At 42.9% G+C, this 18,428-nt stretch overlaps 1 protein-coding gene and 1 long non-coding RNA gene across 7 annotated transcripts in view; one reads left to right on the top strand and one right to left on the bottom strand.

Moving 5' to 3' along the window:
* The window catches only part of LOC309630149, a 118,082-nt gene that overhangs the window by 68,875 nt on the left and 30,779 nt on the right, over window positions 1–18,428 (top strand). Inside the window, exon 4 of one of the 2 annotated variants that reach the window (XR_014245454.1) lies at window positions 9,935–9,969. The exons of the other annotated variant lie outside the window; for it this stretch is intronic. This is a non-coding gene — a long non-coding RNA (uncharacterized lncRNA). The remainder of the gene's footprint in view (window positions 1–9,934; window positions 9,970–18,428) is intronic. 2 annotated transcript variants of the gene reach the window in all.
* CD86 (CD86 molecule) overlaps window positions 1–18,428 on the bottom strand; it is a 76,410-nt gene that overhangs the window by 29,618 nt on the left and 28,364 nt on the right. For 4 of the 5 annotated variants that reach the window (XM_082394974.1, XM_082394975.1, XM_082394972.1 and 1 more), the window contains exon 2: window positions 7,291–7,340. In XM_082394974.1, coding sequence (XP_082251100.1) covers window positions 7,291–7,340 — 50 coding nt within the window. Of the gene's footprint in view, window positions 1–7,290; window positions 7,341–11,914; window positions 18,175–18,428 lie in introns of those variants that run through there. The other variant, XM_082394973.1, reaches the window with a different exon arrangement.

Below are 18,428 nucleotides of genomic sequence, written 5' to 3'. Positions count from 1 at the left end.
TTTATAACAAAGTGAATCAGCTATACATATACATACATCCCCATATCTCTTCCCTCTTGCATCTCCCTCCCTCCCACCCTCCCTATCCCACCCCTCTAGGTGGACACAAAGCACCGAGCTGATCTCCCTGTGCTATGCGGCTGCTTCCCACTAGCTATCTATTTTACATTTGGTAGTGTATATATGTCCATGCCACTCTCTCACTTTGTCCCAGCTTACCCTTCCCCCTCCCCATGTCGTCAAGTCCATTCTTTAGTAGGTCTGCGTCTTTATTCCCGTCCTGCCCCTAGGTTCTTCATGACCATTTTTTTTTTGATTCCATATATATGTGTTAGCATATGGTATTTGTGTTTCTCTTTCTGACTTACTTCACTCTGTATGACAGACTCTAGTCAACTCTCTGAAAGAGTAAGTGGAGATTGCTGCCTCCACCCCCAGCCTCTGTCCCCACCTCTCTGCTGAAACTTCCCTGGCAGATGTTGTCAGTGGCTTCCCCCCACTGCCAAACGCAGAACACTTTTCAGACCTCATCTTCTCTGACCATGCTGTTGAACGCCACACTGTTGGCCGTCTCTCCTTCTGAAACTCTATTCTTTCCCAATCTCTGACATCCTGGTCAGTTTTCTCTCATCACTCCTTAAATGGTGACTAGGGCAGGGATGGTTCTCCAGGAGTTTTCATGGCTGAGATGGTATTTCTGTTAAGATTAGCTTTGCTTTGATCTCATGCTCACCATGGATCCCACTATAGATATAAATATGATGTATATACAATTATGTATATTTATATATTATAGATATATAATGTCTGTATATTTTATAAAATATAGAACTATATGTTATATGAAATATGATCTATTAAAATATATGAAGCATCATATAATGTAAAATGTAAATGTAAAATGTAAAACACATCATTACATGTCAAAAAGTTCAGCTCCTGGTAAGTCCAAGCCATCAGATTACACTACCCACTGCTCCCAGGGTCCATCTCCTCCTAGGCACCTGGCTTCTCCATCACTGCCCTTGCCTAGGCGATTTCAGCCTCTTGCACACAGTGCCTAGCTTCCACTTTCTTGTCCTCTTTTCCTCCAGTATCTTGTTGCCCACTCTACCCCAGCCATTTCCTCCCTGGACCAGACCCCAGACCCTATTGTTACCACTGCACCCCATAAAAACTCTCAATATCAAGCGTCTCACCTTGTGGCCACCACCTCTTATCTTTTCATTCCATTCTTTCTTCTACTGCCACTCCATCAATTCTCCCACCTCACTGGGATATATTATGAATTGGAATATTTCTCACTGTATCTGCAGATACTACCCTAGGCCAAGCCTCCATTACGTCTTGATTAGATAGTTGGCAATTGCCTCCTAACTGATCTACCTACTTCCACCCTTGCCCACAAATCTAATTCCTTAAGCCCAATTGATCCTTTAAAATATGTCTCAGATGGTATAACCCTCCTGTTCTAAAGTCTCTGATGACTTCCCACCACTCTGAAAATTATATCCAACTCCTTTCCCATCACACTGAGAACTATACCCCCAATCCTTCCCATGACCTACAAAGTCTTATGTAATCTGGCCCCTGGTACCTCTCAGACCTCTTCCCTTCACTTACTCTGCCCCAGCCATACTGGCTTCCTTGCCATTCCTCCAAAATTCCAGGCACATTCTATCACAAGGCCTCCCCCCTTCACTCTTGTTGCACAGCCAAGAAGGCATTGCAGTCTCTGAAGGGAGTTGCAGTCAAGGACTCGGCCCTGTCACTGGCCAGTCACGCTCCTTCACATATTTATATTTGTAGCCCAGGCACCTTCGTTCCTCAGTTTCTTTATTTGGGGCCTCGGGCAGAGGTCTTCTTCAGATGCTTCTGCTCAGGCTGCCTTATGGTAGGAGGGAAGGAGGACCTTGGAGACACTTTCCCCATGGAGCCTTACTTTTCCCCAGCTGACTCAGTATTTCTACTCTTAGCCCTTTCCCCTCATCCTTCCCTTCCACCTCTCCCCAGGGTCCATAAAACTGCTGGAGCCTTTTGTCTGGGGCTCCCTCAACAGTGAGAAGAACCCCCATGTCTGTGATGATCCACCTGACCCTTGACTGGTGTGCTGCACAGAGAGAGAAAGAAATAAAAATGTGGAAGAACAAGTTAAGGGTCAAGAGGAGTTAGTCTGAGAAGCTCTAGTAGTTTCTAGAAGAAGAGAATGCGAGGAATGGTAGAGAAACAATATTTAAAGAGATAAAGATTGTGACTATTCAAAATGGAGAAAGACACAAGTCCTCAGATCAAAAGTGTATTCTCGGGACTTCCCTGGTTGTGCAGTGGTTAAGAGTCCACCTGCCAATGCAGGGGACACGGATTCGAGCCCTGGTCCGGGAGGATCCCACGTGCCGCGGAGCAACTAAGCCCCGTGCGTCACAGCTACTGAGCCTGTGCTCTAGAGCCCGCGAGCCACAACTACTGAGCCCACATGCCGCAACTACTGAAGCCCGTGCGCCTAGAGCCCATGCTCCGCAGTGGGAGGGGCCACCGCAATGAGAAGCCCACGCACTGCAAAGAAGAGTAGCCCCCGCTCGCCGCAACTAGAGAAAACCCGTGTGCAGCAACAAAGACCCAACGCAGCCAAAAAAAAAAAAAAAAAAAAGTGTATTCTAAGTACCGAGTAAGATAAATGAGAATAAATCCACACCTAGATATGTTGTGGTGAAGCTGCTAAACAAAAAGCATAAAATATTTTTTCAAATTTACAAAGAAGAAGAATTGAATTGAATCTTTTCATTCTTTAAAAAAACGAAGAAAGAATACCTATAAAACAATGACAGAATGAAAGCTCCTTAGCAACCATAAACCAAAGAAGACAATGGGGCAATAACTTCTGAATGAGTAAAACACACACACATACAAATAAAGCAAATTACAGCATTTCAACCCACTGGACTAATACAATTTCAAAAATTATAAAAATGAAAAGAATTTAGAAACATGAGAAAGTGTGTATGAAGAAACAATATTGAATAGAACATATTCAGGGATTTGCCTATATATTGTGGTCACAACTATATATAACTATTTTTACTCTCTTGTCTGTTACACTGTAGTAAGGACCAGAGGAGTGACTTTTTTTTTTTCTATTTTTTTAAAGTTTTTTTTTTTTTGATGTAGACCATTTTTAAAGTCTTTATTGAATTTGTTACAATATTGCTTTTGTTTTATGTTTTGGTTGTTTTGGCTGCGAGGCATGTGGGATCTTAGCTCCCCGACCAGGGATCGAACCCACACCCCCTGCCTTAGAAGGCAAAGTCTCAACCACCGGACCACCAGGGAAGTCCCAGAGGAGTGATTTTTAAGTAGTGGAGGGAGTTGAATACTTTTTAGTGGAGACATCTATAGGGAGAATGAATGAAAGAAAGAGTGAAAATGAAACCAAGAATGGGTAAATACTCTTAGAGACTGTTGAAAGAGTTTTCATAATTTTGAGGTCCTGGAACTTGGCCCTATGACTGGCAATGACTATAAAGGAAGGGCTACAAGTGTTTTTGTTTCTGTAAATCTTAACAGTACTGAGGGGGCCAAAATCCCGAGTTGCATACTCTGGAAATGGTATTAAGATCTCTCACAGAGTAAAAACAAGCCACAGTCTCTCAAACTCTTGCTCCTTCCCAGAGTAGTCTGTTTGCCATTGGAGCCTCTCTTGTTCCCTACAAATTTCACTCTTGCTCCCAATCAGCCCTCTACTTATCCTATTCAGTGACCATCTTCCACTAAATTAACTTGTCTGACAGCCCATTCTCTCTGGAACCTACTAAATACTCTACTAAAATGATCCACTACTTCGGAAGTAAGATACTCCCTACTGGGGAGCAAACATCTATTTCAGAGGCCTCTGAGACAGTACCTTAACATAAAGGGGTGACTCCAATAGGAGAACTACTAGGCTCCATGACAATTCTTTGGGAATTTGGGAATTACGTCTGAACTATCTATCTATTCACCTCTGTGATTATAGTGACAACTATCAACAGCAACAGGAAGTGGGAGTCAAAGTAATCATATACACATAATCCTCATGCAGCCACCCATGTAGGAACCTGCAGAAATCTGGGAGGAAACAGTAGACCTTTACACAAGATACGAAATGAGGGTTTGAGCCAATTTTATGTAAATCTTAAAGTGAATGAAGACCCCCAACTATACTCCTGATACATTAATTGAACCAGAGGTATTGTTCAAGAGAAATGAGAAGCCTTAGGACCCAGAAAACCCCCAGACAATAAGAGCAACCATAAAAAGTCAAACTAGGAAGAAACTTCCTCCTGATACGTGAGCTATTGATTTTCCAAATACCACTCTGACTCCAGCTTTAAGTGCTACTGGAGGTGCTGGGATAGCAGTCAACAGAGCTGGACAGTTAGAGGTGCCTTTGCAAGTGGCACTTCAACATTCCTTTAGCTTTATGAATACAAAGCACAAATTATAACCTAATTCTGCAAGGCCATGGCTGCCCTCTCGCCCTTTTAGGTTTTAAACTCTCATCCAGTTTTCGCCTCATGGGCCAGGGCAGCAACTATAATGTCTGATTTCCATGACTAGGGGAGGACACAAAACATATGGAGGGAAAAGGAGAAACAGAATTATTTCACTGTACTGTTTTACCTCTGCTGTCAAATGAATTATTCAGCCCTGCATTTTTGCTGTGGATTATCTGGGTCAATTGCATCTCCTTTCTCCCTTTGGATGCCTGCCTATGGGCAGGTCACTGCTTGCCAGCCCAGCAAGCAGAGATGTGCCCTGAGAAGATACTTTTTCATTCTTTAAAAAAGAATGAAATCTGTTTTATTGTTATTTTTAATCGTGTGTTAAATATTGGCAATGTTATCTTCCAATCAGGTGTCACCATTTTCCTATCCCACTTTAAATTTCTACTGCCAAAAATATAACTACTATTCTCTCACCACCATAAAGCTTAAATGACTTCCATTTGGGGGAGTTATTTTTAAAGTTTCAATATTGATAATTCTCTTTTTAGAACTTAGGAAGTATCCAAGCAGTTTCAAATGCAAGGCAAGGGCAAAAGTGACACCTGGACTCAGTTTTGATAAGGTTTCTCAGTTTTATTCTCACTTTCCATGTGCAGAGTCAGAAAGTTTGGGGTGGTGGTGGTGGTGAATGGTATCTCAATCCAGACTTTTCTGAAAAACTGTTTCCAGGACATTTTTCTTTCTTCTCTCCCAAGTCATAAGAGCTGGGCTGGTCACTGTATGAGAAGGGCCAGGACCCGAGCTCTAGGGACAGCTAAGGTGTCAGCTGGGAAGGTAGAGGATGTACCTGGTGGGGAACTTGTGAACTTGGCTAAGGCACAAGCCACCTTATCTATCAAAGCTGTTTGAGTCCCCAAGGGACAAATCCTAGTATTATGGAGAGTTCCCTAGCAAGAGTTAGGAGGAACAGCATAATGTCAAGGTGAAGTGAAGAGAGGCTGAATCTATACCACTGGGTGTGAATCCAAGCTCTGCCACTTCTTAGCAATGTTGTCTTAGGCAAATTACTTAACCTCTCTGGGCTTTAGTTTGCACAGCTGTAAAATGGGGAATCATAACAAGACCTAAAGCAGAGAGTTATGATGACGTTTAAGTGAGTTAATATTTATAAAATGCTTAGAAAAGTACCTGGCACAAAGTAAGCACTACATCTGTGTATTTGTCAAATAAATAAAATAAGAAGTGGGATGGGAAGGGGTTCTTGCTGGATAATGTCCTGCGAAGCTTTGTTTTATCCCCTTTCTCTCTTGCTCTTGCTCACACATAACTTCTACCTCCCCAAGAGCTAGAGTAACATGTCATATTGGTGCTGGGAGGTGGAAGCTGCTGTTATGACCTAAGTCAGTAAAGTGATCAGTTAGCCCATCTATAGATCAGGCAGCTCATCTATAGCACAGACCCAACAAGCTCCAAGGTGCTAAACAGAAAACACATCACAAAAGGCCTGTCCCAGCCAGCATCAATCTGAGGGAGCATCTCTCCCTTGTAGCCTGACTCCTTTTACCCACAGCAGGGACAAGGACAGTGGCCAAGGGCCTGGTGTGTGGCTATCGGAAGGAGGTAAGCTCGTGGCCGGGCCAGTTAGTCAGGGGCAGCCTGTGTGCCGTTGTAGCCAAACAGCAGGCTGGGCTCCCCCTCCTTGTCTGCCCCACACCAGGACCGGATGCCTTCCCTCTCGGTGCTAAGGGTGGGGAAAACAGGCAGCAGGAAGGGGATGGGCCAGGAGAAACTAAAGGCACCCAGTCGCAGGAAGGGCCGCAGGAACCTCGGCCAACCCCAGTTTACAGATGAAACTGAAACTCAAAGAGAGCAGTAAACAGGGAAGATCTGAGTTTTGTGAGGCCTGACACTTCTAAAATTTCTTTTGAGGGGGAAGAGCTCTTTCAGAAAAAGAATACAGAACACAAAACAAAATGCCCATGGCCACTACAGTGCCACTCAACATGGGGAGAATGTGATAGAGAGAAAAGTCGAAAAGTTGCAGTGGAAAGAGACAGTGGTCTTAACTTATTGTGGTTAAAATATCTTATTAATGAACATTTTACTAAGGCTTAAGACACAGGACCACACTGTTAGGGCTCCTCCTGGGGTCTCGGAGGGGCTTGGAAAAAGCTGTGCAAGTGAGGAGCCCTGAAGCTTAGTCCCTTAGCTTGATGGTAAATCAGCTGATACAATTAGCTGAGGGTCACTGAAGCAGGTGGTAGCAGAGCTGGGTTTCTTGATCCTCCCAGTAATCAGTGCCAACTATGATCTATGGGCACGGGCTGGTGGGGAGGGCAGTGGATTGGGGGGGTAGAGGGAAGGTAGGGAACCAGAAAAACAATGATCGCTAGTGGAAGGAGACTTTTAGAAGCCTGTCAGCCATTTCCTAAAAGTGTGAGAATGCCAGAAGTGGGAACAGAGGAGCAGAAGAGTTAAGCCTCAGGCGTGTCACAGTAGGGACCCTCCCCCAGCTCCCTGGGCACCGGTGGACAGGCCAGTCTACCCTCCTCTGTGCATCCAGGAGCACGGGTGTGAGACGACAGAAGGTGTAGGGCTGCACCTCACGCTGGGCCCGCCATCAGCTGAGATACTTGTTCTCGATTGTGATACTTCCTTCTTCTCCATGAAAGTCTTTTGCATGTGGTATTGTGAACGCTGAATAGAAAGTGAGTAAAACCCATCAAGTCTCAAACCCCAGCTTGTAGGTCAGGATCATCGGGAGACAGTGGGAGGATTCTAGGACTTTATAAAGCCAGAGGGTGCTTACCAGACAGCAGGAGGGCCATCACAACGAGAGTGTTTCTCAGTCCCATAGTGCTAAAGTTAAAAAAGAGAAGATAAAACTTGATTAGAAAATGAAACCAAAAACCAAAATATAACAAGTGGAGTTTGAAATTCACTTCGGCCCATGGGTGTGGCAGAGATCAAACAGTGTGTACACCAAAGCCATTTTCTTTTCCTCCTAACCCCACAGACACGCCCTATTTCCCAGTCTCCCCACCCCATGTTAGGTGGGCCATGTGACTGGTTTTTGGCCAATGGAATTGTGGGCAGAAGTGACAGGTGTTACTTCCAGATACAGCAGCACTAAAGCCTCTCTCTTGCCTCCTTCCTCTGCCTTCTTGGATACAGAGGATCTAGAGGAGGAGTCCAAAGGCCTAGAAGATGGCAAAGCCTCACTATGAAAGAAGCTGGTTTGCCAGACAAATTAATAAAACAGCTCTCAACACCCCACAGTGATCTATATTGGACTGTGACGTGAGCAAAATATAAAACTTTATTGTGTTAAGCTAATGAAATTTTGGGAGTTGTTTACTGCAGTAGCTAGCATTACTTATCTTGACCAATAAATGGGTATGGCGGGGCAAATAGAAAGTATTTATGTTTAGAAATCAATTTCTCTTTGGCTTCCTTGTGGTTTTCAAACTTTATTGTGCACAAAAATCATCTGGAGGGCATGTCAAAGCAGTTTCCTGGGCCTTGTCCACAGAGATTCTGATTTAGTAGATTGAGTGAAACCCATGACTAACAAACTCACAGGTGATAGTGATGCTGCTGGTCTGAGGACCCCACTTTGAGAACCACTGCACTAGAGTGTTCACTTATCTACATGATGGAGCCAAGGAAAATGACAGGCATTGCTCCATAAACTCCATCCTCTCTTTTTAACTCTCCTGCCCTCTGTCTTTCTTCATTCACCCACTTACCCCAACTTAGACCAAAAAGGCTGTAGAGTGGCTTACAGGGAAGCACAGAATAGGAAAGATGACCAACATTACAAACAGGGGAAAAGCAAACCAAATGCAGGAATATAAAATGGAGCCCAGTACAAGGCAAATGCTAAATGCTTACCATAGAACTCTGCCCACTTTGCACGGTGTGGGTCACAAGTTCGGCTTGTAGCTTTTTTAACAGCCAAAGAGAAAAGGTAAACCTAATTGGTACATTAATTTACAGATCTGTCCATGAGATAAAAACAAACCAATGCTCAGGGGTAAGTGTGCAACTATTCCTGATGCAATAGCAGAAATTTCTTTCTTAGGGGTGATTTGTCTAGAAGCCATCCCTAATGACTTTGGGCTAGGCTAGACACCCTTCCTTTCTTTTCCCATAGCACCCAGCACACAGCTTTGGGCCGAAAGTGTCCGTTTCTTCCCTTCTGGACTATAACCTTTCTTTTTTAATTAAAAAAATTTTAGTAGATCATACCTGCACATGGTACTAAATTTAAAATGTAAAGGTGATAAATAGTGGAAAGCAACTCACTCCCAACCCTGCCCCCTAGCAGTCTGATTTTCCCCCATAGAAATAACTGGAGTGACCACTGATACCTGTTAGCAGTTTCTTGCCTCTACTTGAAGTTATTTTAGGCAAAACGAAATGAAAACTTATACCCATATTTTTTTCGTTTTATTATAAAACACAAATGTTAGCATACTATAACGCAGTTTTGCACACTAACCACTCCCCTGGAGATTGTTCTGTATCCGCACGTACTGAGTATCCTCATTCTAACATTCGCATATTATTCTGGTGTATTCTATTGGATGGCAATAATTTACTTTACCAGCCCCTATCAATAGACGTTTAGGTTTTTCCAATCTTCTGCTGCAATGAAAAACCTTGATCATATGCCAAATCACATATGTGAGAGTAAGCTATCTTCCTAGAAGCAGAATGCCTTGACCAAAAGGTCAAAAGGTAATTGCAATTTTAATCTTCACAGATACTGAAAAATTGTTCTCCCCTAAAATTTTATGTTTATGCTCCCAGCAGCAAAACATGAGTGTGCTTAGTTTCATGTAGCTTTTGCCAACAAAGGTTTCTAATTTGCGATCTTTATCAATAGGGAAGGTTAAAATGACATATTGTAATTTAAAAAATTTTTTTGTTGTCATGAAATACACAAATAAATAAAATTTACCATCTTACTCATTTTTTGAGTGTACAGTGGTATTAAACACATTCACATTGTTGTGTAACTATCACCACCACCCATCTCCAGAACTTCTTTCATCTTGCAAAAATTAAACTCTGTACCCGTTAAGCACTAACTCCACACTCTCCCCCACCCCTTCGTCCCTGGCAACCACCATTCTACCTTCTGTCTCCATGAATCTGACTACTCTAGGGACCTCATGTAAGTAGAATCAGACAATATTTGTCTTTTTGTATCTGGCTTATTTCACTTAGCGTAATGTATTTAAGGTTCAACCATGTTGTAGCATATGTCAGAATTTCCTTCCTTTTCAAGGCTGAATAATATTCCATTGTATTATATGCCACATTTTGTTTATCCTTTCAACTGTTGATGGACATCTGAGCTGCTTCCTCCTTTTGGCTGTTGTGAATAATGCTATGATCATGGATGTGCGAATATCTCTTTGAGACCTTGCTTTCATTTCTTTCAGGTATATACTCGAAAGTGGAATTACTGGATCATATGGTAATTCTATTTTTAATTTTTTTGGGAACTGCCATATTGTTTCTCATAGCGGCTGCACCATTTTACATTCTCATTAACCATGCACAAGAGTTGCAATTCTCCACATCCTTGCCAACACTTGTTATTTTCTGTATTTTTTTCTTTAGTACCCATCCTAATGGGTGTGAGGTGGTTCTCACTGTAATTTTAAAATGAATTTCTTTTATTTTGAGTATGAGCGTCTTTTCAAATGTATGAGAGATAATATTTCCTGTTCCATATCTGTACATTTCTTTTTCCTACTATTAACTTGGGTCTTTGACCTTTTTTTTTATTGATTTCTAGGAGCTTTTATATTTAAAAAATTAGTGCTGATTAGTAAACAATTAGAAAATTAGTGCTTTGTGACAGTGAATTGCAAATATATTCAGTTTGCTGAAGCACACAGTAGGTGTTCAGTCTATGCACCTCATGCTCTCTCCCAATTGCTCTGCCTTCCTTCCAGTGATTTCAATAGGTTTCAGAACTCGGGCATTATCTGTTGGGCCAAAGCTGGCACCACTCAGTGGTAGAGTCTGGAAAAAGAGTTCTCTGTTTTTTTAATTGAAGTATAGTTGATTTACAACACTGTGTTCATTTCTGATGTACAGCCTAGTGATTCAGTTATATATACATATATATATTCTTTTCACATTATTTTCCATATAGCTTATTACAAGATATTGAATATAGTTCCCTGTGCTATACAGTAGGACCTTGTAGATTATCTATTTCATATATAGTAGTTTTTATCTGCTAATCCCAAACTCCTAATTTATCCCCGCCCCCCTTCCTCCTTTGGTAACCATAAGTTTGTTTCCTATGTTTGCGAGTCTGTTTCTGTTTTGTAAATAAGTTCATTTATATCATTCTTTTTTAGATTCCACGTGTAAGTGATATCATATGATATTTGTCTTTTCTCTGTCTGACTTACATCACTTAGTATGATAATCTCTAGGTCCATCAATGTTGCTGCAAATGGCATTTTTTCATTCTTTTTTATGGCTGAGTAATAGTCCATTGTATATATGTACTACATCTTTTTTATGCATTCATTCATCTGTCAGTGGACATTTAGGTTGCTTCCATGGCTTGGCTATTGTAAATAGTGCTGCAGTGAACATTGGGGTGCATGTATCTTTTTGAATTAGAGTTTTATCCAGATATATGCCCAGGAGTGGGATTGCTGGATCATATGGTAAAGGGGTTCTCTATTTGATTCCTGTGCACTTCCTCATCCTAAATCACCGCCAGCATCCTATTTATCATAGAATCTGAGGACTGGGAACCCTTTGAGTCTGAACTCCCACCTAGTGTAAAAATCTCCCATTGTTTGCACACCAAATATCAGTATGCTTGACATAATCAAAGATTTTTTTCCCCTGGGTGATGTGTCGAACAGGGACACACAATCAAAATTATATTTTGTTATAAATTTAATGAATCACCCTTAATTCAAATAATTACATGAAATTGGTACGGCCCTGGGAAATCCTGGACAGATGGGCCCTGTAATTCATGCAGTGGGGAGGAGCACTGGGTATGAGAAGGAAGTCAACATTGCTTCTGACTTCTCTGTTTGGAAACTCTTTCTTCCCCTGAGTGAAAAGCTGCCTCTCCTTAACTTCCTCTCATTGATACTGGTGGTGTTCTCTCAAACTATGCAGAGTAAGCCTACCACACTTCCATCTAAGCCCTTCTTGGATTTGGGGGATAGAGATCATGTTTGTTCTCAAAATCCTGGCCCAGCAGTGACATTCCTAGTAAACTTCACTAACATCAATTTGGAGACTGCCCACCATCCTGGCCAACACTTTAGACACTTAGTTTATCAGAGGCCCTATTAAAATATAGGGCTAAAACACTTGAGAGTGACATGATTCTCTCTTACCCAGTATAAATGCCCCATGTAAAAAATTTCTCTCACCTCTAGCCATGGAGTTTGCGTGAGGGTGGAGGCTTGACTTAGGAAGCCAGTTTTCTTCAATGTCATCGGCTCTGAAGAAGAGCAAAAATGTCACTGCTTCCTGTGCAATGAACTCTTAACCCCAACTACGAGTCACTGCTTTTTCCAGAGGGCCTGAGAAGTAGACACTCTAGCCTTTGGAGGGAGAGAGCAAAAAGGGGAATGGGAGAGGAAAGAACCTAAGAATTTACAGGGAGGATTCTCTGAGAGGAGATTTCTGTCAGCTCTGAGCAAAGTCTGTAGGTGTGTGAACTGGTCAAAAACCTAGAATGAGTAGCTTCCATTTAGCTGGAGGTTCACTTCAGAAACCAAAGTAAAGTACCCATCAGACACTACTTTCCCCTGCTTTACATACCTGGCCATCATAGAATGTGAGTGAGAGTCAGCTGAATGACTAAGTATATTATTATGCCTCACAACAAGGTGAGATTATTTCTCCCCGTGTTACAGATGAAGAAATGGAGTTTCAGAAAGGTTAGAGAACGTTCCAAGTCACCCGGAGGTTGAGATTGAGATTGAGAGGTTGAGATCCGAGGTTGAGATTTAAACCTGCACAGCCTCCTTGCATTCTTTTTAAATTCTTTTGAGGTAACATTGGTTTATAACATTATATAAGTTTCATGTATACAACATTATATTTCCACTTCTGTATACACTACAGCTTGCTCACCACCAAAAATTTAGTTTCCATCCGTCACTCACTGTGTTCTTTTTAACACTGGTGTAGTTCCTTTAAAAGTTCCAGCTGGTTTCAGATGTGCTGTAGGACCCAGTGAAAGGATCCCAGTTCTACCCTCTCAGGACAGCAGGGGAGCAGCACATCCCTGGGGCCAAGTGTGATGGTGGCTCCTGGAATCAGAGTGTGACACTCAGGGGGCCAGGCTGGGCTGGGGGTAGGAGGGAGCCATAAGTGTTCCTGTGTATCAGGAAAAGTTCTGTCCTGAGCTGCCATTCAGTCCACAGATATTGCTTGAGCATCCACTATGTGCCAGGCGGAGAATGCTCCTCTCCACTCCAGCCATAGACAGGTAATCAGTTTCCTGGCCTGGGCTGACCTCCAGACACATGTTACTGTGTTTCAGCTAAGCTTCACCTAGAAGAGCTCGGGGAACTACAGGTATTGGGGCAGAAAAAGGAGAGGATTAAGAAGAGCTCTTTTTCATCTCAGGTCTGCAGGAGGATGTGGGATCTAGTTCAGGCAAAAGGCAGTATGCAGAGGTGTGGTGCAGTGGTGGCCAGCCATGGCGTGGGACAGGGGAGCACAGACATGATGACTCAGGAAGTGAGAGAAGGATTCCAAGGCAGAAGTTGGGGAGCAACAAAAAAAGTTCCCTATTTCTCAACTTTGTCTAGAGTATTAGTGGTGATCAGGGCACCAGGAAAAATGCTGATAGGTTTGCTGGTGTCTAAGGAAGGTTGTTCATTGAGACTGTCTCCTGCAAACATGTAGTGAATTTGCTCAGCGTCAGGCTTGTTCTAGAGGTTATGGGCGAGTGTAAAGATGTGCAGGCCTTGGTTCCTGACCCAGCACTAAAAAGAGAAACAGAATGTCCACAAATAGCTACCATTCAAGCTCCAGGCCAGTGTGGAAGGTGGACTCATTTATCTCCTCCTGGCACATACGAGAGTCCTTGCTCCGAGCGAAGCGGGAGACGCCACAACCTCCGTGGAGGGAGGACTAGATGGGCCTCAGCCCAGTGCTCAGGCCCTGGCCCTTTGCCTTCTGCCAGCTCATACTGTGACTGGACCAGCCAGGTGTGCTAGATGGGCACAGCCAGCCGGGTGAGAGGAGAGTGAAGGCCAGGAGGAGGACAAGGCTGCCCGGGGCTTTGGCTGGCCTCGGGGTGACGTGCTGCATGAATCACTTCTCGGGGCACCAGAACCTGAGGCTCTACCTTTAGAGGAGCTATGATAACCTCTGAGGCCCTGGGAGGAATAGGGTAGGCTTATTTCCTTTTTTACGAAGTTTCTGAACTGCAAAATAAGAAGGTTGCTGGGACTTGACTGTATCTGAATTTTAACTTCTGACAGGGTGTCTCACGATATGCTTGAGAGCAATGGAGAAACATGGGATATATACTCGTACAGTTACTTGGCTGAAAAGCTGTGCCCTAATGTCGTTCATTCATTTAACAAATATTTAGGGAGCCAGGCCTTGTGCTAGGTGCTGGGAACAGAATGATGAGCAAAACCAGAAAGGACTCCTCTTCATGTGGTTGCTTACGGTTTAGCAGAGGAGCAGGATAATGATCATACAAATAAATGTAAAATTACAATGATGACAAGTGCTACAGAGGAGAGGTTCATGGTACTTTGAGGGCCCATAGTAGGTCTAGTCTAAACTTTGAAGAATGATGTGATAGATTAAAGATAGACACATAGTCTTTGCTAATCTCCTCTCTTGAGTCTGGGCTGGCCTTAGACGCTTGTTTGACCAATAGAGTGCACTAGAAGGGATGTTTAGGATTTCTGAGGCTAGGTCAAAAGAAGCCTTGCAGCTTCTGTCTTTCTTGGAATACTCGTGTAAGATGTCCCACTACTGAGACCACCATGCTGGAGAGGCCATGTGTAGGTGTTTGGGTCAATAGACCCAGCTGAACCCAGCCTTCCAGCCATCTCTGCCAAGCCACCAGACATGTGAATAAAACCTTGAATCATCTAGATCAGAGGTCAGCAAACTGCAGCGTGAAGACCAAATCAGGCTATCACCTATTTTTACAAATAAAGTTTTGTTGGACTACAGCCGTACCCATTTATTTAATTATTATCTATGACTGCTTTTGTACTACAATGGTAGAATTGAGTAGCTGTGACACAGACCATATGGCCTGCAAAGCTGAAAATATTTTCTATCTGGCCTTTTATAGAAAAAAAAAAATACTGACCCTTGCTCTAGATCAGCACTGTCTAACAGAAATATAATGCAAGCCACATAAGTAATTTGAAAATATCTAGTAGCCACATTAAAAAATTCAAAAAGAAATAGGTGAAATTAATTTTAATAATATGTTTGTTTAATCCAATATTCCTAATATTATAATCTCAACATGTGATCAATATAAAAATTATTAATGGATATTTTACATTCTTTTTTCTGTACTAAATCTTCAGAATCTTGTGGGTATTTTAGACCTACAACAAATCTCAATTAAGATGAGCTACCTTTCAAGTGGTCAGTAGCTGCATGTGGCTAGTGTCTACTGAATTGGGCAGTGTACTTCCAGACTAGCCCATTCATCAGTTTAATACCACCAAGTGACCTCAATTCATGCCATGAGGACCAGAAAAATCACTCAGAAGCCTGCCCAAATTTCTGGTTCCCACATTGTGAAAGAGTAAGATATTCATTGTTGTAAGCTGCTAAGTTTGGGGGCAGTTTGTGATGCATCAATAGGTAAACAGAACAGATTGAATAGGTGCTAAGTAGGTGAAGGGTTGGGGGGGTGACTTGGAAGGATGCTAGGCAAAGGGAATAGCATGTGCAAAGGCACTGAGGGCACATGAGAGGAGGTCAATGTGGACAGAGCAGTGGAGGACAAGATTGGAGAGGTCGGCAAGGGTCAGACCATACTCATTTTATGGGTCAGTTAAGGATTTTGGTCTTTATTCTGAGAGCAACATCAACAGCAGAGGAGTGACATAATCAGGTTTGCATTTTGAAGATGACTGGCTGCTGTGTAGCAAATGGATAGTAGGGAAGCCAGGGCAGAGGCCAGAAAACCAATCAGTTGACTACTCTAGTTGTTTAAGTGACAGAAGATGGCCTATGGTTGTGGTGGCAAAAGTAGATAGTAGTTTATAGGTTCAAGCAGGATTATAGCCAACAGGATATGGTGATGGGTTAAATATGGGGAATGAGGACAAGGTATTGATTGATTGATTCACTCAACAACTGAGTGCCAGGAATCATTCTTGTTTAATAGACTCATACCATGGTGGATGCTGTGGGGCTCTGTTTTTTACTTTTTCACTTTCACATATTTAGTAAAACTATGAATGAAAGCACAGAAATCATACTTCTGCTTTCAAATGTGCAGATGTGCATAAAAATGTGCACAAGAATGAGCCAGATAGCTACTGGTCAGTTGGTAAGCTGAATTAATGTTTGTAAAGCCTGAAAAGAAAGTGTGATACTAGCATGCTGAATCTCAGGGTACACATGAAGATCTGCACTTAAGTGAAGTAGTTAAGTAGACAATAGAGAAGTAGCTTATCCATAGTAAATGTAAAAATCATATAAGCATTCGCATGGCAAGGCTAACCAAAAGTTAATTCACTCTTAGTGTAGAATGTGGTCACTGTGCTCTGTGCTAATCAGACCACATCACTTGTGGTATCACGGTCGGTTATACTTGAATGACAATGACAAGTTAGAGTTTATCAAGGGATTCACCAGGGAATAGTGAAAGTATGTCAAATGAGGAACAGTTAAAAGGCCTGGGGTGAACTAACTTAAAGAAGAGAAGCCTGCAAGTACCTGATGGCCCTCTGCAAATATTTAATGGCCCGCCCACAGGAAGACACATGCACTGTTGTTAAAGGGCCAGTAGTTCCAATAATTGGAAGTCACAGGGAGCCAGAGCTCAGCTTCAGATAGTGAAGAATTTTGAATAGAGTGGTACAACCAAGGACTGGACTTTCTTGTGAGGTAATGAGCTCCTCATCACCAGACTTGCTCAAGCAAAAGTGGGGTAATAATGCAGAGAGACATTTTAAGAGAGATGCTTGAATTGGGTGGGTGGTTGAACTTCATAACTTTTAAGTTTACCTTGAAGCTTCTCATTCCATTCCCAGGAGGGAGGAAAAATAAGGGAGAAAACCTGGACACACCACCTTTCCCTGCCCCCACCCAATCCCATTCCTCTTATTTTTAGCATAGTATATGGTAGGGTGCATTTAGAGGATCCCAGGGTCTGTGGAGGGTCTGCTGAGCTGACGTGTGGTCTAAGGCTTCAGAAGAGATGGAAAACAGCAAGCACTCCTATAGTCCGGAAGGGTGGGGTGAAGATGGTGATAACTGACCTGGGACTTAAAAGTAGGTCAGATTTGGTCTCAGAACTGTCCTCTGGTGACAGGAACAGAGTGAGCTAGGGGTGTTAGTGCTTGCTGGAGAGAGTCAGGTTCTGTTAGAGCAGGTGAGGCTTCTTCCCAGGGCTCCACCTAAGCCCACTCATTCTGATACTCCCACTCCAGAGAGCTGTCAGCCTCGGCCACTGCGTAACAGAATCTTTCTCGGAGAATTTCTGTCTTCCTTTCATATTAGCAATTGTTGATTGTCCAGAACTCGATGTGGTGGCTATCTGCCTCTGTCCTTGAAAGCCTTTGCAAGCTTCCAACAATTCGTCCCAGGACAGCCCTTCAAACAGGTTCCTGAAGAGGTACCATCCTAGGCATCCAGTTAATATGTCTCAAAAAACTGCTGCCTCCTGATGAACCACTTTTAAATGTTTGATTGAGTTTAACTGGATAAACATTTTAGCCATATTCTTGAGGTGCACGCACATGTATAAGAACAGAGGCAGGGCTTCCCTGGTGGCGCAGTGGTTAAGAATCTGCCTGCCAATGCAGGGGACACGGGTTCGAGCCCTGGTCTGGGAAGATCCTACATGCCACGGAGCAACTAAGCCCGTGAGCCACAAGTACTGAGCCTGTGCGTCTGGAGCCTGTGCTCTGCAACGGGAGAGGCCGCGACAGTGAGAGGCCCGCACACGGCGATGAAGAATGGCCCTCGCTCGCCCCAGCTGGAGAAAGCCCTCGCACAGAAACGAAGACCCAACACAGCCAAAAATAAATAAATAAATTAATTAATTAAAAAAAAAAAAAGAACAGAGGCAGAACCCTGTGTTCAATGTTTCTTACTAGTATAAAAGTCTTTGGCAACTTCCTAAGCCACAATCAAATATAGTAATGTTATGACACCTGGAAATAGGGGAAGGACCATGGTCTTTTTATAGGACAGTAAGAAAATCAGGCTGGACTGGAAGAGAGGTTGTTGGTTGACTCTGGACAAATAATGGGAAATGAGTTTCTGTAAGCAGCGTAGGATAGCTTAACAAGGCCTAGAAAGTCAGATAAAGAGTTTATATTTGATAGAAAATTGGGAGTTTGGGATTAATAGTGTGGGAGCAAAGAAATTATGTAATGAAAATTTAAAGAAAATAATCCTGTCAGTGGCCTGAGGAAGGAGGTGAGGGCTGATATCAGGGTGATCAAGAAAGCCAATGTTAAAAAAAAAAAAAAAAAAAGCCAATGTTAAAGGCTTGTAGACCTTGAGATGAAGAGGCTGAACCAGCTTAGGGGCAGCAGGCATGACATGAAAGAAGATGGGCATGAGCAATACCTTGATGAAAACGTGAACACTTCCTGGTGTCTGGTGGACATGGGAGGTGATTGGTACGGATACACGTCACCCATCCTGAGCTCTGCTTTCCTTGAGCTTCCCCACCAGCCACATCTCCTAGCTTAGGCTGGATCA

This window comes from Balaenoptera borealis (genome assembly GCF_965194805.1).
Source record: "Balaenoptera borealis genome assembly, chromosome: 5".
In the NCBI taxonomy this organism is placed as follows: Eukaryota; Metazoa; Chordata; class Mammalia; order Artiodactyla; family Balaenopteridae; genus Balaenoptera; species Balaenoptera borealis.
This window is presented reverse-complemented; position numbering and strand designations above follow the sequence as displayed.